The sequence below is a fragment of the Canis aureus genome, chromosome 25, assembly GCF_053574225.1.
Source record: "Canis aureus isolate CA01 chromosome 25, VMU_Caureus_v.1.0, whole genome shotgun sequence".
Lineage (NCBI taxonomy): Eukaryota > Metazoa > Chordata > Mammalia > Carnivora > Canidae > Canis > Canis aureus.
The window spans coordinates 22,916,194-22,939,929 of NC_135635.1; the positions used below are offsets into that span (position 1 = coordinate 22,916,194).

The 23,736-nt window shown below is 38.0% G+C and overlaps 1 protein-coding gene across 3 annotated transcripts in view; it reads left to right on the forward strand.

Annotated features, from left to right (window-relative positions):
- Positions 1-23,421, forward strand: part of BCAT1 (branched chain amino acid transaminase 1) — a 101,208-nt gene extending 77,787 nt beyond the window's left edge. For all 3 annotated transcript variants that reach the window (XM_077870721.1, XM_077870720.1, XM_077870722.1), the window contains exons 7-11: positions 5,011-5,153; positions 10,623-10,708; positions 13,362-13,502; positions 15,559-15,633; positions 22,604-23,421. In XM_077870721.1, the coding sequence (XP_077726847.1) occupies positions 5,011-5,153; positions 10,623-10,708; positions 13,362-13,502; positions 15,559-15,633; positions 22,604-22,645 (487 nt within the window). In that variant the 3' untranslated portion in view covers positions 22,646-23,421. The remainder of the gene's footprint in view (positions 1-5,010; positions 5,154-10,622; positions 10,709-13,361; positions 13,503-15,558; positions 15,634-22,603) is intronic.
- The last annotated feature ends 315 nt before the right edge of the window (positions 23,422-23,736 follow it).

The following is a 23,736-nucleotide window of genomic DNA, read 5'->3' on the forward strand; positions in this document are numbered from 1 at the left end:
CCATACCTGCTGCCAGCTGGCTGAGGGACAACCCTGCTTTGGCTCTGTCAGGCCGGTTTCATTGGCCATATGTAGCTGGCTGGAAATAAAAGAGCATTTGAAAAGTGTTAGACAATTTCAGGGGTGGACTTGGCTGTGATATGAGAATGCCCCTATGGGTGAACAAGAATAGCCGGATTAACCGGTGTGAGCTCTTCCTTTGTATACGTTAAGTGCTGATGTGTATCACATACTCAGGCAGCAGCAGTCCTGGGAGGTGATATGATGGCAACTTTTGGGCTTGGGGAAAACTTGTAGATTCAGGGAGCTCTGGAAGTGTCCAGCGATGTGCTGTGAGAGAGATGTTGACAACTGGCTTTGAACCCTCTGTATCCTTCTGTATTTTCTTTTTCTTTAAAAAAAAAAAAAAAAAGGGATCCCTGGGTGGCGCAGTGGTTTAGCGCCTGCCTTTGGCCCAGGGCGCGATCCTGGAGACCCGGGATCGAATCCCACGTCAGGCTCCCGGTGCATGGAGCCTGCTTCTCCCTCTGCCTGTGTCTCTGCCTCTCTCTCTCTCTCTCTGTGACTATCATAAAATAAATAAAAATTAAAAAAAAAAAAAAAAAAAAAAGTTAGGAAATTTATGTCCTGTACTCCCTATACATTTAGCAGCTGCATTCTCTCAATGGCTAGAGAAATCCTAATGAAATCCATTATACCAAGAAATCCCTTTTTTTTTTTTTTTCCCTTTTGATGTATACCATTCCTTCCTGACTACATTTGATGCTAGTCAGGTTGAAACAACTGCTTTTGTTTATTCTCTTGGTATCTTTTTCACTTGTTCAGACTTCTTCACAGAGCATATGCCCCCCTGCCCACCATGTGTATCACTTTGTTAGAACTTCCCCTAGAGTTCATGTTACACTAAGTCAGTCTTGATGAAGAGGTAATAATAAGCTAGTTTTTCCTCTTTAAATCTTGCTTTCTAGCTCCCCCTACCTGCCCAGGGTAAAGATAACATGGGGACATTGAAAAATTGCAAGGAAATCTTTTTAGTATTGGGGATAGATTGTTACTAGAAAGATGACATAATGCAGTATCACAGAATACATGATCACTGAAGGCCAATTAAATTTTTTTTAAATTTACTTATGATAGTCACAGAGAGAGAGAGTGAGAAAGAGAGGCTGAGACACAGGCAGAGGGAGAAGCAGGCTCCATATACCGGGAGTCCGACGTGGGATTCGATCCCGGGTCTCCAGGATCGTGCCCTGGGCCAAAGGCAGGCGCCAAACCGCTGCGCCACCCAGGGATCCCTGAAGGCCAATTAAAAACTGATATTTTCTATACAATATGAAGAGTGAACCCTAAAGTTACTATGGACTTCCATTAGTATTAGTGTATCAGTGTTGGCTCATCAGTCAACAACAGTTCACATCAGAACAAGTGTACTTATTCAATACAGGAAGTTAGTAGGGGAAACTGAAGTGGGTGAGAGGGCATATGGGAACTCTTTTTGCTCACTTCTTCTGTAAACCTAAAATTGCTTTAAAAAATAAAGTCTAGGGACGCCTGGTAGCTCAGCGGTTGGCCATCTGACTTTGGCTCAGGGCATGATCCCGGGTCTGGGGATCAAGTCCCACACATCGGGCTCCCTGTGAGGAGCTGGCTTCTTCCTCTGTCTATGTCTCTGCCTCTCTGTCTCTCATGAATAAATAAATTAAATCTTAAAGTCTATTATAAAAAAATTAATACTTTGACTCATTAGGCTGAAGTGGACCATGATCAATGGAAGTTGGCTTGAAATCTCTTAGAGAAGAGAATATTGGATCTTACAAATAAAAGCATAAATGGCAAGTTGGAAGGCAGTAACCCAAAGGGTGGACTTTTAATCCATCTATCTGTTGTTTCCAAGAGGTTCTAAAACTGTCTATCCCTGTACTTTCAACCTGAATAAGTGCAAGGGAAACACAGGATTCTGCATTTAATATCAACCTATTTAGTTGGCAAAGACGTTTGGCAGCCCACTTAAATTTCATTATTCTTCTTCTCTAAACCAATTAATAGTCACCTTCTAAGTTTTTTAGGACCTCTGTAATCAACTGGCATTTATTAAATAGCTATTGATTCTCCTAAGCTCAAGAACTTTCTGCTTTCTCAGTAAATCTGAGGAAGAGAGAGATTTTCTTTATTCTAAGATGATTTCACTTTTTTGAAGCCATCAGAGATAATATTCTTTTATATCTGTATGTGAGAAAAGTAACAGAAAGGCACACAGCTGAAGGGAGAGTTCTAGCACAGTGGTTCTCACCTGTGGTCACAAATTGAATTAAGCTTTACCAACTACTACTCTCTGGGTCTCACAGCTAGAGACTTTTTTTTGGTCTGCTGTATAGCCAGAGTGTCAGAATTTTTTAAGTTAATTAATTGATTAATTTTATTTAATTCAAGTTGGTTAACATATAGTGCAATATTGGTTTCAGGGGTAGAATTTAATGATTGATCAGTTGCATACAGACACTCAGTGCTTATTACATCACATGCGCTCCTTAATGCCCATCACTCAGTTACTCCATCCTCCCTCATCTCCCCTCCAGCAATCCTCTGTTTGTTCTCTATAGGTAAGTCTCTTATGGTTTGCCTCCCTTTCTGTTTTTATCTGATTTTATTTTTCCTTTCCTTCCCCAATGTTCATTTGTTTTGTTTCTTAAACTCTACATATGAGTGAAATCCTATGATATTTGTCTTTCTCTGATTGACTTATTTCACTTAGTGTAATACTATCTAGTACCAACCATCCCACTTACATGAGCCACTCAATCCCTTTTCTGTTTTAAGATAGTTTGAGTTGGTTGTCATTGTAAGATTCATTATTTTCATTATAAGAAATGAAATTGTAAGATTTCATTATTTTCATTATTTTTGATGGCTGAGTAATATTCCTGTGTGTGTGTGTGTGTGTGTGTGTACGTACACATGTATATACACCATATCTTCTTTATCCATTCATCAGTCGATGGACATCTGGGCTCTCTCCATATTTTGGCTATTTTGGACATTGCTGCTATAAACATTGGAGTGCATGTGCCCCTTGGCCCTATTTTTGTATCCTTTGGGTAAATACCTTGGACACTCAGCTAACCGAGTCACCTAGGTGTCCCATTTTGAATGTCTTTTTATGGATCTTAGAATACCTTGATGTGAATAGACATTATGACCCAGGTTGCTATAGCCATAGTATAATGCCTATTTCCCATAGTTTTTCTAGAATGTTTTAGTTATTAGTATTCTTTTGAGTCGCAAGTCAGAAAACCAATTCAAGGGGTGCCTGGATGGTTTAGTCTGTGGAACATGCAACTCTGGTTCTTGGGTTTGTGGGGTCAAGCCCCACATTGGGTATAGCAATTACCTAAAAATTATAAATATATATATATTTTTAAGATTTATTTATTTATTCATGAGAGACACAGGCTAAGAGAGAGGCAGAGACATAGACAGAGGGAGAAGGAGGCTCCTTGCAGGGAGCCCAATACGGGACTTGATCCCGGATCCCGGATCCTGGGATCACGACCTGAGCCCAAGGCAGGTGCCCAACCACTGAGCCACCCAGGCGTCCCTATAAAAATATATTTATTTATTATTATTATTTTTTAAAGGTTTATTCATTCATGATAGACATAGAGAGAGGCAGAGATACAGGCAGAGGGAGAAGTAGGCTCCATGCCGGGAGCCCGATGCTGGACTCTATCCTGGGACTCCAGGATCACGTCCTGGGCCAAAGGCAGGCGCCAAACCGCTGAGCCACCCAGGGACCCCCTATAAAAATATATTTAAAAAAAGAAACCAACTCAAACTATCTTAAAACAGAAAAGGGATTGAGTGGCTCATGTAAGTGGGATAGTAGCAGTGGACTGCTAGGTAGGGGCTCAAATCACCATTGCCAAGTTTCTTTGGCCCTTGTGCATGTCCTGCTCACCCACCATCCTTCTCTTCAACCTGTTTCTCTGTCTCTTGCTCTTTCCTTTCTGCTTCCCTCCTCCTCCTCTCTCTTGTCAGAGTTTCTGCCTGTGCATTAGCCTACAGCTCTCCTACTTCAGATGTTTTTTCCTCTTAAGGGTAGTGATCATGAACACAATAGACTCCAGGTTTATGTCCTAGCAAACAGGCTGCCACTACCCTCAGAGGGTAAAACAACATCTTTCTTCAGGTTCCCTACATTAAAATGAATGAGTGAACAACTCAAGGAAGGGCTTATATGAGCGGCTTAGGTTACATGCTCACCCTTCAATTCAGTTGTGCAGGGCAAGGTATCATGACTGTCAACCCAAGCAGAATGTCTCAGCTCCAGAGGAAAGGTAAAGAGAATATAGTGGGAAGCAAAGCTGTGCAGATGAAAATGGCAGACAGCCACTGTGAATGTGGCTCTTGAGCTTAACTTATACTTTTAATTAGACAGTTTGGTCTGGACCAAATGTAAAAAAGATACTTTAAAAGGCCTAACGTGGGTATTTTGTGGAAGGTGACATTAATGCTTTGTAGTAGCTGTTGTATGTTTAGTTGTTTCTGCATGTTTGTTTGGGGCTAACATAATTCAAGGGTGGGGTTAGGGTTTCTTTCCAAGCCCTCGATTGTCATATGGTAGTGTTTGGACTTGTTTGCTAATGTCCCATGCAAGATGCTCAAACACTGAGCCACCCAGGTGTCTCAAAGACCTGAGGATTTTGGTACAAGAAGATGCGGGGGGATCCCTGGGTGGCGCAGCGGTTTGGCGCCTGCCTTTGGCCCAGGGCGTGATCCTGGAGACCCGGGATCGAGTCCCACGTCGGGCTCCCGGTGCATGGAGCCTGCTTCTCCCTCTGCCTATGTTTCTGCCTCTCTCTCTTTCTGTGTGACTATCATAAATAAATAAAAATTGAAAAAAAAAAAAACCAAATGCTTTCTGTATTAAAGTCTACTTAATGTTAAACTTTAAAAAAAAGAAGATGATAGGGGGACTAGTATATTCATAATCAATGTTTCCTCTTTCTTAAGGAATTATGGCTCATCACTTTTTGCCCAATGTGAAGCAATGGATAGCGGCTGTCAGCAGGTTCTGTGGCTCTATGGAGAGGATAATCAGATAACTGAAGTTGGAACTATGAATCTTTTTCTTTACTGGATCAATGAAGATGGAGGTAATTCACTCAAATTTCAACTCTTTGCAATTTGTCAGTCATTTTCAATAGGGCTGGAAAGAAAAGAACTGGGACCATAGAATAAGGAGTAAGTAGCACTAGCCCAGAGGCTAAGAACTACTATGCTTTTGTTTAAGTAGAAATGAGTTTAAATTCACAGAATTTATAAAGATTTTGTTTTGGGGTTTGGGCTCTAGATGTGCTTATAATTGAGATACCAACTTAAGGAATTTAAATCTCCATGATTTGAAGATTTGCTGCCTTATCCCCTCTGCTATCTTCTAACCTGTTTTACTATCTGAAATCCCTTGCGTTTTTCAGTGGTCATTCACCATGTGCTATATGTGGAAAATGCTGTAGTGATAAGCGTAGTCTACTGATACTTCTGATATGAAATTTAGTGTATCCTCTTGCTAAAAGTCTTTTCACAACTATTGCCCTTTGTACATATTTTGATAATACATTAGAAATCTTCAGATTTACTTGGGAGCTCAATTTGATTAAAACACAGTATTTTTAAGGGAAGGATTGTCCATTTTGGGATTATACATAGATCGTGATTCATTCAAGGCTATTAATATGTGTCTTCTATAAACATTAGTATTTCTTCATTACCTTAAGTATCCTGAATACTCATTATCTTTCTTTTCTAATTAGATAACAGAGACCATAGGGATTTAGCAAAGTGTTGACAATGGCTGTGGTATTGGATGAAATGACCAATAATGGGGAAAAATAGAGCAACCCGGATGGCTCAGCGGTTTAGCGCTGACTTCAGCCCAGGGCGTGATCCTGGAGACCCAGGATCGAGTCCCACATCGGGCTCCCTGCATGGAGCCTGCTTCTCCCTCTGCCTGTGTCTCTGCCTCTCTCTCTGTGTCTCTCATGAATAAATAAATAAAATCTTAAAAAAAAAAAAAAAAAAGCAATGGGGGGAAAAATAGAGGTATATGCATTTATTTCCATTAGACTTTTAATAGTCATAAAAATTTAAAGACATCTTTTTTAGGCTTGTTTATGTTCTTAGGCTATTAATTATACAGTACTGAGTATAGAGACTAGAAATATAAGTTTCCAAATACTTATGTAGTCTGAGTATTCATTTCAATTAAAATTTTAAATGAAATTTTTATTTTAAAGTCGCTACAGTAACTTCTATTGCTCTTTTATTTTTTGGCTACTAATAGAGGAAAATGGTGATTCAGATGTGGCTGACTTCAGAGCTGTGAGCATTAGTTGTAGATTAATAAAATGAGCCTTATATTCCAGTCAGAGGTAGAATAAACAGAAGGTGTGGTGAGTACACCTTGTCCTAGGGTTGACCATTGGTAATCCTTGGTATTTGAAAAGCCAGATGCAGAGCATGCTGATTCTTCCATTCCTGTTGTTTGTACTTGGCACTGTTTAAAAACAAAATTTATATTGGAATATTTGTGATTTCTAAATTTGAGTCATTGCATATGACATATATCAAAAGCTAAGTTTGAAAGTTGACAGCCAGGGTTGCACTCTGTATTTAGGAGATAATAGATTAATTCAACTTATTCTTTTCACCTGCCCACTTCCACCTCTCTCACCCACAAAAAAAATCCACACAATTCTAAACAAAAACAATTACATCATACAGAAGTGGTACCATCATTATTTATGGATAGGAGATGTCAGGATTTAAGTACAGTCTGAATCAGAGCTACACAATTTAAACAGCAACACTAGAACCTTGTCCTGGTGAAAAATTATTGCTTATCCAAACAATCATCATGAACCTTTTCTGCCATGACTTTTAAAGGTCAGAATAGAAATGAGTGAATTTGGTTTTTGACTCTTACAAAATATACCAGACCTTAAGAGTTCTATTCAGATTATGGTTGCCTGAGAGCTTTAGTTTTCATGCTCTTTCAACTTGAGGGTGTTCACCGAACAGAACAAATAAAATTTGAAGAAAGCGGGAAAAGAAGTGGGATAAATGTTTGGACAGTACTATAAGAGAAGAGAATGTCAGGAATAACCTTTGGGCTAAAAACAAAGAAGGCATTGAAGGGAGCTCCACAGTGACTTTGATTTATACCATGTGGCTTTTGGAAAATACAAAGAATAATGAGTTGAAAATCAACAAAATATTGATTTTTCACAAACTTTACCCCTTGGAGGTATGAGTAGAGTTCTTTCAGTAAAAACCTGCCATCTTTTTTTTTTTTTTAATTTTTTTAAAAAATTTATTTATGATAGTCACAGAGAGAGAGAGAGAGAGAGAGAGAGGCAGAGACACAGGCAGAGGGAGAAGCAGGCTCCATGCACCGGGAGCCCGACGTGGGATTCGATCCCGGGTCTCCAGGATCGCGCCCTGGGCCAAAGGCAGGTGCCAAACCGCTGCGCCACCCAGGGATCCCTCTGCCATCTTTCTATGAGCACACTCACTACCACTTTTGGACAAGATGGCTGCTCCACAAAGGTATATAAAGTAGATAATCTGTGTTTGCAGCACATGCACAGTAACTATCTGTGGCACTTGGCCTGTAACTCATGAGGTTTTGATTCTAGTCACAGTGACCCTGGGAGTAAGATCACACAGCACTGCTTCTCTGCTTGCTGTGTTGATGAGTGATTTACCGTACATGTTTGCCATTCACTGTTGGAACAATTTTACCTTGCACTGGATTCTGGAGCTGCCCTGAGAATAAGACCCAGTTATGAGGTTGAGCTTATTATTTTTTTTTAAGATTTTATTTATTTATTCATAAGAGACATAGGTTGAGAGGCAGAGACACAGACAGAGAAGTAGGCTCCTCTCAGCGAGCATGATGCGGGACTCGATCCCGGGACCAGGATCACGGCCTGAGTCAAAGGCAGATGCTCAGTCACTGAGCCATCCAGGTGTTCCTGTGGTTGAGTTTAGAGTGAGTTTGGGAGGATGATCGTGGCAATGAATGTTGGTGTTACTCAGGCTGCTCAGGCCCCATGATCCTTTTTCAGACATCAGGCATTTACAGACTTTGTTTGGAGCACTCTTCCCTCAGATGTGTGTGTGGCTTGCTCCCTGCTTGTGAGTCTTTGCCCACAAATCCCCTTCCCAGTAAGGCTTTCTTCAAGCATCTTAATAAATCACAAACTCCCTCCCCTATCACTCCTAGCATTTCCCTTTGCCTTTCCTGTTTTTTTTTCTTTTATTTTCTCCATAGTCTAACATGCTATTTAACATAATAATGGTTTACCTCTACCTGTTAGAAAGTAAACAGGAGTTATATCAGTTTTGTTTAGTGCTATATTCATAATGCGTAGATAATCCAACTGCACATGGTATAGGCAATATATATTGGTGGAAAAAAATAATAATTGTGCTGATGGTATTTGGGCACTTCCACAACCCACATTCCTGGTTTTTGTTAGAAATTGACTTTGGGATGTCACAGATGACTTCTGCTGTTATTGCTTCGAAATTCTTCATCTCCTACAAATGATTTCTTTGTCAAAAACAAGTTGTATTTGTAGGCTCTGTTTTCATCATGTTGGGCAATCTGGAGCTAGTTCTGGCTCTTGTAAGCATGTTTGTGGTTGCAGAGGAAAATGAATATTTCTCACCCAAATGTTGTCATGTCATCATCTCTGTCTGGCAACCAGAGAAACAGATGTTCTGTGCCTTGACCTTAGGCTAGTGGTTACAGTTTTGGGTGTTAAGTATATTTCACAAAACTGCACTTGCACATGCGAGGCCTCTATTTTTATTTAACTTCATGTAGTCTTAGAGCTCAGCAAGCTTTAAGAAAGGTCCAGTTTGGAGGCACTGGAAGTATGTTTGTCTATATGTGTGGGGTCTGTGCACATATACAACACATAGATCCTACATTTATGTATCCAGCTAGCTAGCTATTGCAAAACACAGGTTTATTTTGAGATCAACACTTCTAAACATGACAAAAAGTAGCCCTAAGAACATTGCCAAGAACAAATTTTCTTCCTTCCAGAAAGTGGTTTTGAGCAGATGATTTTTTAGAAACAAACTTCAAAAAAATCATACTGCTGTCTCCTAGCAAAGAGGATTATTCATTTATTTTATTTTTTTTTGTTCAGAAACACTTATTACATACCACACTAGGCCAGGCAAAGTGCCAAGTTTGGGGACACAGGACTGAATATAGAGTTTTGGTCTTTTGGATAGCTTGGGTGTTGGGGATGTCTAATGTAACCACGGGTGGAGTAGGTGAGCCTGGACCACAGTATACTAAAAGAAAGGACAGTGGCCCTAGTGTTGGGACACAAGTTCTGATCCTGACCGTCCTCCAGTGTTACCAGTCTTGCAAGTCATTTAAGTTTATGGAGCCTCTCTTTTTGTATAAAATATAAGGATTGCATGAGGTGATTTCTGAAGTCCTTTTTAGCTGCTTAAAATCACTTAGGGGAGCTTAAAGATACCAATGTGATTTCTACAGTTCTTGCTACCTGGTGATCCTTTCAAGCATACATTGTTTATTGTTCTGCAAACACATGATAAGCAACACATCTGTTACAAGGTTCAACATCTTTATAAAGTGATGATTTAAGTTTTAAATTTCTCACTAGATTTAGACTCCGGGGTGCCAGATGTGGGGAAGAGAAGGGGTTGTTGAATACCAGAAACTTTTTCTGTGAGAAGAGCTTGTGTGGTTGTCAGATCATGTTGACTTTTGTAGACAGATCATCATACCAGCTCTCGTGTTCATTAGGAAAGCACGTAATCATTCTCGTAGTAGACTAGTGTCACAGCCTTGCTCTCTATAAATCACCCACGGAGTTTTATTTTGATCTTTGGATTTCTTTTTTTCTTCTTTCTTTTTTTTTTGGTAGCCACATATATATGCTTTAGCCTATCCTGAACCCATTAACATTTGACTCTCAGAGGGTGAAGTTGGTATCTCCATATTTGATGTGGATACTCCTCCAGGTTTGAAAATCATTATAGATAGATAGACCTGTAAAGGGCAGTGTGGAAGCAGTGACCAACCTGAACAGGCATACGTGCTTCTTGAGGCTGGGTTCCTCCACAGTATTCTTAGATGGTTTGGTATTGACCAGTGTTCCCGAGTAAGATCTATCTACATGATTCTAATTACTAACCAGTGTTAATCCACTGAGGTAAATTTTGACTTCAGAATGTTCCTCTTACTGTTTGTTAGTAGAAAATCATTTCAGTTGTTACTAGGTCAGGGTAAATCAAAAATAATTAGATGAGTGCCTTTCTTTTTTCTTTCTTTCTTTCTTTCTTTCTTTCTTTCTTTCTTTCTTTCTTTCTTTCTTTCTTTCTACTTTTTTAAAATAAAGATCTACTTGAAGTGTGAATTGATTTGGGAAGTCAGATAATGCAGAATGGTAGCATCATCTTCAATGTTTTTTACTAGCAAAGTTGAGAGAAACAGTTCTTAAAAATGGCTGTTGATGTGTAAGGCATGGTGAATGTAGATAAAGATTGAAAATACTCCAATTTCTAATTGACAGAAGAAGAGCTGGCAACTCCTCCGCTAGATGGCATCATTCTTCCAGGAGTCACGAGGCAGAGCATTCTGGACCTGGCACACAAGTGGGTGGGTGCCCCTGACATGAACAACTTTATAAGCATGAAACAAAAAGTAATCGAAATAAGCCCAGCTTAGTGTTGAAATAATCTTCTGTGGTTCCATCCAGTGTTTTCTAATCTTTAAATCTTCACACAAGTGGAAATAACTCTTCCAGAAGGACTGTCTTGGCAAGACTGTTAAGTAAGTATTGTTTGTAGGAAGGGCAGAGAGAAAAGAGTTTGGCAGGTTACCCTAGTGAAGAAGTATTCAGTACTAATCTTAAGCTCTATCCCAGGTGTCTCCTATGAACTCACCTGGGTTATACGTCATGTGCTTCCATTTAGCCAGTCCTGAACTTTTCCAGTCTACGAGTGTTGTTTCCAGTTGGCAGTGATTTGTAGTTCTTCCCTTCCTCTATTTATTCCAGTGTAACCACGCTAGTCAGAGAAATTAAAGAATTTTACTGGCATATAAATGTTTACTAACATAACATTATTAGTTTGGCTGCCTTTTTTTCCCCTCCTTCCTGCCCCCTGTCCTCCCCGATTCACATACATGCTTATTTCAAAGTCAAAACACTCAAGCAAATGTAGCTGTTTTCAGTAGAGTTTCTGATCCATGTGACACGGGCAAGCATGTGAAACCATTTGGTATTGAAATGACATTTATAACATACTCAAGATGAATGTTGGATGAGTTGGTTATCTGGCAAAGATTCTTGGATGGAACTTTTGACCTATGTGTTAAAATGGTCTCCAAGGGACATGAAAAGACTTTGAGCACACTGTGGTCAAACAGTATTAATAGGACAAATGTTTAGAAATGCACATATTATCTAGGAGAGTACTAGCATAGTTTCTCTGGAAAAGGCTTTGGAAATAAAGGAAATGTGCTATAAATAATTCTACAAAACCCTGAAGTAGACAAGACCCAACTGCCACATGCTGGCTGGCACATTGGGCATGACATTTACAAACTGTTGGTATAATTTCAAACAGCTTGCCCTGTCCTAAATATGTTTGCAGTTGGAAAGATGTATTTTCGAAGCTCAGTAATTTTTGTTTTATTAAAGAAAAAAATCAACTAAGTACAGAAGGTTTGATGACAAGTTGCAAGTGGAAATGGTTTCCCACACTAATGATTTGCTAGCTTGAAAAATAGGTTATTATGGAGGAAGTTTTTCCTTGACTCCTTAGCTGTAATTTATTTTAAAAGCTATTTTAAAACAGTGAGACATAAATGCCAAGAGGCATGTGGGGGGTTACCATTACTTGCCAGACAGGGGAAATTGTCCAAAGATAAGTAAGGGTGAGCAGAGTAAAAACAATTCTGTTTATTTACAAGAGATTTTTTTTTTTCTTTACCAGAACACAGAGCTCATCTTGTTTTCAGTTAACTTGGCTGATTTTCTGGAATTTATTTATTTATTTATTTACCTTTGAACAACATAATTGCAATTGCAGACTGAGATAAATTGAAACTTGCAAAAAGCCATATTTCTATTGCAGGCATATTTTCCTACGCTTCCAAATCATACTTACAGCATGATGCCTTCTTTTTCTAATGTTTTAAATCTTGCCAAGGACTGTGATTTTCATTTTTATCTATTGTGGATCTGTAAGTTAAAAACAATACTCTTATTTTAAAAAACAACAAAGAATGGATAGATTTTTTTTAATAAGATGAGACAAACTTTGAACTTTAACCACTAACATAAAAGAATGAGAATAAAACAGATTGAAGAATGAGTATTAAACAGATCGTTTAAGCAGATAGCTTAAAAACATCATATTCTTTTTTTTTTTCATTTCCTGTCTTTGAGCATGCTCAAATGGTTCAGAAGTCAATGAGGTTATACTAATAATTCTGTGATGAAATTTGTCCAAATGAGATACTAAAGAGAAGGAAGAGGATTTCTGCTATCAAGTCAGCCGAATCAGTGAATTTAGTAAGAAAAGAAATACACAATGCAATTCCTCAAAGTCCAAATATACTTTCTATGTTTTAAAATAATGAAATATTTCAGATAGTGAAATTCAGTCGGTGGTTTCACTCCATGAAAGACCAGTTGAGAGAGGAGGAAATTTGGAACTAGTCAGATGAGACCTGAGTTTGAGTTCAGTGTCTGCCATTTAAGTAGCTGTGTGGATTTAGGGATGTTAACTTAGCCTCCCTTTGAACCTTAATTTCCTCCATCTGTAAAATGGGCATGATAATACCCACCTTAAAAGTGAGAGAACTTGGCATGCCATGGTGCTGAATAAATGATAGCTAATTTAGAATTATTATTATATATTTTATGATAGAGTTCAAGACACTGTTAATATAGGGCACGCATTAAGTAGCACTGGGGTGCCTTATCTTATGAGACTTCAGGCATGGCAACAGATAAAAGGCCAAAAAAGCTGGCAGTGTATGAAAAGGTAGCATGTATTTTATAGTGATAGTCTTATATTCTCTCATCTCACTTAGAGATGCCATGACCTTGAGTAGGTAGCTTAACACCAGAGTGTGTTTACCCATATGGTGGTGGTGGTCTCTTTAGCTTTCCCTTAGAGGATGATTCTCACATTATTTGAGTTCAGTCAGAATGTAAAGTGGGAAGCTAAGTACCTCAGGGTTTTTTTTTATGCCCTTTCCTTGAAAATATTCATATTTTTATTTTTTATATTGCCAACAGGGTGAATTTAAGGTGTCCGAGAGGTATCTCACTATGGACGACTTGACAACAGCCCTGGAGGGGAACCGGGTGAGGGAGATGTTTGGCTCCGGTACAGCCTGTGTTGTTTGCCCAGTTTCTGATATACTGTACAAGGGTGAGGTAAGACTCTTTGTTTCTTCACCGTCTGTCATTTCCAAGCATTTGCCTATAATTTAATTCTTTAAATGTGTAAATGAAATGCTAGTTGGACCCAAGATGCAAGGGATTTTTTTTTTTTTTTAATAACTTGACAGTTTGTCGCAACGAACCTGTATTACCAAATTACTTACCCTCCTCTTTTCAGTGATTTTTTGTAAGCTTCAGTCTTGGAGGGAGTCAGCTTTGTCCTTGGACAAGTATCACCTCTGCCTTATCTCACTTTAGGGATTGGAAATGTGCTACTACGCTTCCACTCTCATTTCTTTCTACTAGCTTACTAAGAAGGTCCTACAGGTGGTTAGATTTCCATTTCCGGTTTCCAAAAGTACTCCCAAACTATTGGAGCAGCATTGGTAAACAGCAATGGGAAATTCATTTGAATAATCAACTCCTATATTTATTGTTATTATTGTTGCTGCTGTTATTACTATTTAGACCATTTTATGAAAAGTTTTCATTTGGCAAAGTTAACACTTACTAAAATCCTCCAAAAGGAATTTAGTCATTTGGTTGAAGATATTATCTCCTCCAGTAAATTAGTCTGATTATATATATGTGCTGTATTTCCATTCTGGAGGGGGGGGGTGGGTTGGGAGTTTTTACTTTGTTCCCCCTTTATGACAGAGCTCTGATATTTAACATCATCGTCTAACTTTATAGCCTAGAGGCACATGGGTATTATTCTTACAATGTGAATTGACTTAAATTAATCCTATCAAATACAAATTTGGTTTTAAAATTTAACATAATTATTTATCTTCAGTGATTTTCCTTTTATGATTTTAATGGTGACTGCTTCATTGCTTGAGATTTTCAAACTTGTAAGCAATGGCTTTTGACATGATTCCATCTAAAGATGGATTGTTTTAAGGGAGAAGGATTATTCCATTATGTATCAATACGTGTCCTGATTTTAAAGCTACTGTTTTACATTTTATTAGGGTAGTATCTTGGTAAATGCATTATTGGTCCCCTTTTTTAATAAACTTAGTTGTCATTAAGTCAGATTTCTTTCTTAAGTCCAATTATTTCACCTCTAGACACAGGAAGTTGATAAAGTTCAATGCATTTTTCTAATAGTTTTGTTTCATAGGGCATTCAGAGCTAAAAGGTACATCTAGTTATCCTGTTATCCTTTTATTTAAGATTTCATTTATTCATGAGAGACCAGAGAGAGGCAGAGATATAGGCAGAGGGAGAAGCAGGCTCACCAAGGTGAGCCTGATACAGGACTCGATCCCAGGACCCCAGGATCACGACCTGAGCCAAAGGCATATGCTCAACCACTAAGCCACCCAGGTGCCCCTTATCCTGTTATCCTGAAGAATATAAGAAGAAAAGTGATAGCATGGGCTGTATTTACTGAAATCAGACTGTCAAAAACCTGCAAGCCAGTGAGGCAGGAATGGGCATGACTCAAATGTAAATAATGGGCATGAAATCTCGTAGCCCCCGATGTAACCATGCTATCCAGCCTTGTGGAGGCCGTGGCCCCTAGAGGTTTGACTTTGAGCAGGCATAGGTTTAGTAGCCCCTTTTGTGAAGGCATAGACTTGCTTTAATTTATGTTCCTGTAATGACTTGCTTTAATTTATGGCAAAATGTTTCTGAGTTCCCATTCCCTGCCAGAAGGGTTAGGTAAGGAGGCCAATCATTCCCCCTATAGATTCTCAGAATCTGGAAGAGTTAGGATTCTTTACATTTTTGCCACTATTTTAGGCACCCCTAACTTCTCTTTGATTCCTCAACTCAGCCTGAAGACTGGCATATATGCCAGTTGGGCCCTAAAATAAGTTGGCAGGCAAGAAACAACCTATCGTTGGCTTGTTCATTTTTATTTGAATTCAGAATAGAAAAGAGTCTTTGGCATAAGGAGCCAGCATACATGATCAGGTTATCATAGTGCCACTCCTTATCTCAGTGGAATTGCCTTGACAGAGTAGAATTGCTGAGTGTCTTACTGTTGCTGTATACATGGATATCCTCAAATTATGTTGCATGTGGTTTTCTTTCGTAGACTATACACATTCCAACTATGGAGAATGGTCCTAAGCTTGCAGGTCGGATCTTGGACAAATTGACTGATATTCAGGTAAGGGCTTCTTTCTTTTAAAATGTCATCTTATTTCACTTAGGGCTCAAAGCCAAATCATATTTCAGTGGAGAGAAGAAAAGTAAGTAGTAAACTCTGCCATTTGGGTTTAACAAATTAAATTTGTAGAATAAAGCACAGAAGAAAACTTACCTGTGGTTCCAACACTGAAACATAACCATTGTTAATTGTTGATGTCTCAACTTTCATTATTTTGTGTATATATACTTCTGGATTGTTTTTCTAATGAAATAGGGTCATACATGATTTTGTTACCTGCTTTTTTTTTTTTTTTAACCTAGTAAATCATTTGCTTTTTCATATCATTGCTAGTCATTGAACATACCAAAGGGAAGCTGAGTTTCATACTGAAATGTGAAATAAAGTTTGATAGTTTGGGTGATAGCTGACGGTGCCAGGTCATTAAGCAAAAAAAAGTTGGTCAGCAAAGCAGCAGGCCCCTCCAGAGTGACTGAAGTCCAAGGATGATGGTAAAAATGGAATTTCTGGAAGATTTGCTCAGCAACATTTATGCAAAATTAATAATATTAAAAGGTAAGAATGATTGTGGTTTTTGAATCAATCAATCTTCAGTAAAGGCTTTCTGTGAAGGAATCTTCCATTAACAAAATAAAGGAGTTTCTTAATATTAGAAGACATAATTTACTGTTTTCTACTTCTGTACACTGAAACAATTTGGAAGAAATTAAATAAAAATTTAATTTGATTAAATGAAAAATATTTGGATGTTTTAATTTTTTATAGCTGAATAAATCTGATGAAAGTAATAAATTATTAGTGTTTTGCTCAAATAAAAAAACATACATAGAATAAAAATATATTACTGGCTAGATAATGAAAGCCTTTCTCCAAAACAGAGGTTGAAAGATTTTTAAGAGGGGAGATAGTTGGCGTTATGGTGATAAGAAAAAAAAATCACTTTGGAAAATTTTCCTGAACAAGTTGTACAGAAGAGACTGTTTTCATTCTATTGAAGTTAATACAGGAAACAAGAGATTTCAGAGTTAACCTCTCAGAGATTATATGAAATAGGAAAATTTACACTTAATTTGATTTGGTTGTAAAGGATTAAAGAAAAGAGAAAGAAGTCAACTAGGCTTCAGGGGACATCAAGCTGTATTAAATTTGAATTGGAAGAAAGATCTAAGAAGAGGTATTTGATAGACATAATCATGAAGCTTTTTGCTAAGGCAGGCAAAAGCAGAAATAAATGTGTGTCATCCCCATTGAGATAGTGACAAAATATTTACAAAACCCTGAAATATAAGTAAAAGAGAAGCCCAAAGATATTTTTTTGGGGCAAAATGACAAGCCATTACAGAGATTGTCAGAGCATTTTGAAAGTAAGATTAGGACTGAAGTGAACGTTTTTGATTAATTCATTCAATAAATATATGTATTAAGCACAGATAGTATGCAGGAGGCTGTTCCAGGTGCTGGTGATGTAATTGTGACAAAAGGAAAAAAAAATTAGAGAAGTCAAAGCCATAGAAAGACAAATATTCAACTTCAATGTGAGACCACATGAATATGTTTAAAAATAAAAGATATATATGAAGCAAAGAATGAGAAGAAACATTTTCTTCTTACTTGTGTATATTCCCTATAGGGCCTGCCTATGGCTAACAAGGAACTAATAATTACTCTTTTTACCCTAAGTAGTAGAGTAATAATGGTAGTAACACTGAAAATTAATGATATGTTCAGAGCTCCCCAGGAACAAAGAAACAAGGGGATAGAGTCACATGATACATGAAGTAATACAATGATTCTGAATTAAACCACAAGCCAAAAGGATCAACTGGCCTCCAAATTGTTAACTAGCAAAGGACCATCCGTTCAGAATCTAAGACCACATCCTTCGTTTTCAATTATTTTACGCATGGATCCTAAAGTTTCAAAATTAGTCCCTTACAAGATGGCAAATTGGTGCTGTCGATGAAGCTACGAGTGTCTGTTTCTTTCCATGAAAAGTAAGTGATGATTGAGGGAAAAAAAGCATAGAATTACATCATGTTTTACATTTGACGTCTTTGACGTTATATGGAAACATGGATATTTCCTACAAAGTTCTCTGGTAAATTGAAGAAGAGAGTGACAACAACCAAAAAACCCTCAAGATTCTTGCCACAGTGACCTAGGGGGGAAGTTCCTTCTTAACCACAGATTTGCTTTTCATTTAGCTTGTATATTTCCTTATATGAGTAAGAACCTCTGAGGTTAAGTATTCACTCCATTTGGCTAATTTTCCATATAATTCCATGGGTTTTAGATTGCCCTACAAATACCTCTTAGGAAGGGGGCATTTCAAATGAAGTTTCTTTTTTCTTTTCTTTTCTTTTTTTTAAACAACAAATAAAAACACTTTTGTGTTACTTAACCAAACTTAAACTTGGAGAACATTAGCCATATTGCCAATGTTTCTTTTCTCTCCCATTCCTCTTTGCTAATCTGATTACTCACCATCGTATTCACCTATGTGCCTGCCATTTAGGGTCTTCTCCTTTCTCCATTATGCTCTGCTCTCTGCTGCTTCTTTCTGCCTTTCTGTACCTTCCACAGTTTGCCCACTTGAGAAGTTACTGGTTGCCCTCCAAGGCACATCTCCTTGAGGAACCTTAAAAATCTCTTTTAAACAATGTCCCTTTCCCCCAGTACAAACACATATTCATCCATTCAAATGCTAGTTCTTCCTCCAGCTTGCACAGCACCTGGAATGATCACATGTGGCCTTTATGTTTAACAAGTCACACACTTGTCTTTGTTCCAGGGTTATTTGAATGTAAGATTGTTTTATTCCTTTCTGGTAACCCCAATATTCAGTGCAAGGAGGGCCTGGGATGTTTCATGGGATGTCAGTCATGTTTCTTGCATAAATGAATTAAAAGATTGAATAGTGAATGATATACCCGCCAAATACTGGAAAATAGAAACGTGTTGCACATGTTATATTAACACGTAGGAGAGGTGGGAGGGGGAGATCTTGAGTAACATAAAATTACTTTTCAGGAAAACTTTCAGAGGACCTGGTTTTATTCTAAAGGGAAATACACATGCCAAGACTACAGTCAGGATCAGATAAAAGCTAGAATCTAGGTCTTAAATATCAGGACAGTATGTTTGTGGAACTAGCAGTGCTGCTATTGAGGTTGTAGAAAGTGGGAAGTAATGATTGTAAAACTTGAGAGGTGGAAGTCTTAAGTAGTTTAGGAAAAGGAAAGCCCAGTGAGATAGGAGTGAGATCTATATTGACTGCAGGCCACCAGATGGAATTTCTTTTAAAAATCTGTTCTCCCCACTAGTGGCTACAGCTTTGTAAGAATAAATGACCATTAATGGTTATTGCATTTTTCTTGTTTTCAGTGGAACAGCTTGATGGTTTTTAGTTACATAAGTTAAAGAGCCCCACCACTTTTCCCCGCTGATGCCCTGAATTATCCTTCTCTTTGTGCGCACACTAAGTGAACACTTCCAGATTGCCTTGATGACTCAGTCTCTTGACCAGCTTTCCAGCCCCTCCTTCTCCATGTTACAGGATTATAGAGCTTTGCAGGCCATTGAATAGGATTTAGAACAAGAATAGCAAATTGTTACCTGGTGGGCAGCCCTGATTATGTTTTTGTTGGCATCACAGAGAGTAAGTGCATGACACATCGATTGTCCTTTTATGTTGCTAAGAACTTTCTGCTGGATGTAAAAGGCATTTTAGCAAAGGCCATGTAAGGTTTTTGCCATTTGTATGATGAATGTGAAGTAACGAAACTCGTCATTAGTCATGTTTTGGTGTAGTGTTCTTCCTGGAACTCATGAAAAATGAAATTTCTGCACATCACACTGTTAGTCTTCCACATGGCCAAGAGTACCACCCCATAGGTTCAATCTGATTTGCTGTGTTGCTTCAACTTCATCTTTGATTCCAATGAACAAAGTCAAGTCAATGTGATTTAGAGTAGACCTGCCAAACGCCAGAGGTGTGAGCCTGCTGCTATGTTTGGTCATCACCCTGATAATGGGATAATGATAGCCTCGCCCATGCAGACATTCTTTCCCCGCCTTCTCTGGACACCTACTCCCGAGGAAAGAAGATAATTTCTATCTCTTCTAAAATTGGTCATCTCCACTTTTGAATTATTCTGCCTTGAAAAATTAAATCGAATTATCTATCATCCAAATGAAAAGTTTGATTGCTAACTGTCTAGGTCTAGATATTATGGATTACCTATATTATCACATCTCTTAGATGCATCTCAGAAAGCTATATTTTACATAAAAGCATAAATTACAGAATGAGAGGAATAAATCTTAATATATAATATGTGGGTTCTTAGATTGATATGGCCTGTGACTTGTCATTATAACCAAAATTGATATTTGACCATTTATAAAACTAAAACAGCTAATTGAAAGCAAATTTACTTTAACTGATGAGATTCAAGATGAAATTATGGTGGTCATGAATCACAATAATGTAGATCTGCTAAAATATCAATATGATGACACACAGTTATTAATGGCATAAGTGTCAAATGTATTAATGGGAATCCAAGTAAGAGAAATAAAACACATATTTTGATCTTAGCTTAAGTCATGTTGGCATCATACGTAAATCAAGTAGCATTTGGGGGTCACGAATCAACAGTTAATAGTGGGAAGCCACCCTCTTCAGGCAACTCTTTCTGATATGGATTCAGCAAGTCACTTACAGTCACTGTGCTTCCCTTCATTCTTCTTTTTCTGTAAACCAGAAGGTTGTAAATAGACCTGTTCTTGGCTTCCAGTATTTTTTACCAATTTGATTCTGTTCTCTGAGGTCTTTAAAGGTCTTTTCAGAGGAATGCAGAACATGGATGGTGTAACATAGGAGAAATACCATCAAACAGGCAGGAGCCCTGGGCTTGTGATTAAGAGTTATCTAGAGCCTTAATGTCCTCATATGTAAAATGAGAAGGTTGGCTTAAAAACATCATTGCTTTTCATGCTTGATTTTTAAAAAAGGTTTTATTTTTATTTATTTGAGAGAGAGCAAGAGAGGGGAGCATGAGCAGGGGAGGAGCACAGGGAGAAGGACAAGCAGACTCCCCCACTGAGCATGGAGCCTGACACAGGGTATGATTCTACGACCCTGAACTCATGACCTAAGCCGAAATCAAGAGTTGGATGCTCAGTCAACTGGATTCTGAGCCACCTGGGCACCCTCACACTTGATTTTTAAGCAGCAGAATTTTCTACAAAAGAAATCTTTCCTTGGAGTCCCAATACACAAAACCAATCAAAGTGGAATTGTTCTGAAGTAAAAATGCAGAGCCTCATCCCCTGCATTTCATTTATTTATTTTGAATGCTTTAAGTTATCTCTACAACCAACATGGGGCTTAAACTTACAACCCTGAGATCAAGAGTCATATGCTCTACTGACTGAGCCAGATGCCCCAGATCTTCTACATTTTAGATGATCATTAAAGTCCTTTCCAGGGATCCCTGGGTGGCGCAGCGGTTTAGCGCCTGCCTTTGGCCTAGGGCGCGATCCTGGAGACCCGGGATCAAATCCCACATCAGGCTCCCGGTGCATGGAGCCTGCTTCTCCCTCTGCCTGTGTCTCTGCCTCTCTCTCTCTCTGTGACTATCATGAATAAATAAATTAATTTTTAAAAAAAAGTTCTTTCCAATTCAGAAATTCTGATGTTTTGTGTGAATTTCAACTTGAAGTTATATTAGGACTAAAAAGCCAGTCCATGTGAAAAGGGAACATCATCTGAGTGATTTAGGCAAGCACACGGTGACAGACTTAATGGCATGCTACTCTGAGTGGTAGGGAAGATGTGTTCCAAGCCTATCTCCACACACATGACTATGTGAACATGTGGAGGGAAGTTCAGATGGTAGTCGGGAACATGTAATTTGGTGTGAGAGAGATCTTTGGCTAGAGTCTGAGCTCTACCATTTACTAATTGTCTGAGTAAGTGTTTTAATCTCCCTAATACAGTTTTCTCATCCATAAAATGAGATTGATCATGGCACCTACTATCTGAGGTTACTGCAAAGATAAGTCATAAGTCTGTAAAGCTCTTGGCACCATGGCATTAGCATGTAGTACTTTGATAAAGAGTGAGAGCTCACTTGAGCACACAGATGTGTGTTGAATGAATGAATGAATGAATGAACAAATGAATCAAAACTAGCTTTTTACTTCTGACATCTGGAATATCTTTATTTCATTTAATTCAGTTTTAAGTACGAAAATTCAGATATGTGAAAGCGAATTACTTGCTGATGCAAATAATCAAATTCTGATTATGATGTAGTTCCATAACTTTTGAAGGAATAAGAAAAATTGTGATGCTAACATAACACAATGCTAATTTAGAGAACAGAGTTGCTGTTCAGAGCCTCATGGCTTGTCAATTTAATTTTTTTCCATAAACCCAACACTCTCAAGAAGGGGGCTTTTAGAGCAGTGACTCTCAAACTTAGTGTCAGAATCACCTGGAAATGCCTCCTGAAGCATGGTTGCCAGGACCTATCCCCAGAGTTTTCTGATTCAGTGAAGTCTGAGCTAGGGCTTGAGAATTTGCATTTCAAACAAGTTGCCTGGTAATGCTGATGCTCCTGGTCCAGGGGATAAACTTTATAAGCATCAACTTCTGTAGAGTACAGATGACAATAATTAAATATAACTTACTTTATTTGGAAAGCAGAAGCTAAATACAGAACAGTAATAAAAAGACATTACTTAGAGACTATACCAGCTATAAATTTGAACACAATTATAAAATGTGTGATTCTTTCCAGGTATTTGATTGTTTCTCTCTAAATTTTTAATGTGAATATGCTTTTAATGTTCAAAACAGGAACATATCTTTTGTATAATATTAGTTGTGTTACCAAGTTTCTAAGCGATTTCTGCACTGTTAGCTTTTACACTTAAACATGTTTTCTTGCTTTTGTTGTAGTATGGAAGAGAAGAGAGCGACTGGACAATCATAGTGTCCTGAATGGAAAATACGGGATATCATCTGTGCGATTGAGACACTTGCAGCTGAATTACGATAGATTTATTTAGCTCTCTATTTTTAGTTGTGTGTGATGTAGTTTGTATTATCAGTGTTTCCAGGGTGATTTTTTTCCTCCTGCCAGAGAAAATGAATTGCAATCAAGTGGTATTTTGTAAACCTAGTAGTAGAAGCTTACTTTACCTTCTCTTGGAAAGATGATCATGTAAGCCATACAGCATAGAATATTCCTCAATAATCATAGTGCCTCCCTCAATACTTTACTCAGATACAAAAATGTTTGTTCCTTAGCATAAGTTATGTTCTGCTCCTCAACCAAATGAGTTTCTTTGTGTTTGAAAACTGATCTCAGTAAATTTAGTAGGTGACATTTCCTGTTATGTATCTTCATCTTCAGAAAATGGTTGGGTTTTGTTTTGGATTTTTATGATCAAGACTTTGAAAAGCTGATTTTCCTCTCATCACATTTGTTTTGCAACCCACACCCTAACTCCCACCCCCTACCCCTGCCGTGTCCATCTTAAGGTAAATCTCTCTCTTCTTCCTGATGTCACAGTCTGTGATGGGCTCTCCTTGTACATCAGCAAGACCTGTGCATGTTTCTACCATTGTCCTTTCTGCATTGTATTGTAATTGGCTATTTGTCAGTCTCCAATACAAGACTGAGGATCTCGTGCCTTAGAGATCTTTGTATCCCCCTACCTTGCACATAATAGATACTTATTAAATAATGAATTGAACATTTAGCTTCTATAGAAGTGTACCACCTTTGTTTCTATATTATGAAACTTCTTAATTAGAATTTGTGGTTGATTCTGACATTGTGTACATTTACCTCATATTGTCTTTATTTTCCATGGACTGTTAAGTCATTAGACATACTCAAAGTCATAGCTTGTTGGAGGGATTATTTTGTATTTGAAGACTGTCTTGGAATTGAAATAACAGCTCTAGAGAGGTCATGATATCATACCAACCAAATGGAAATGACATTTGTTTAAATACAAAATAAATCCTCCTATCTAGCTTTTTGGTAGAAAGCAAAGAGGTATTCTTCGTATGTGAGGTGTTCA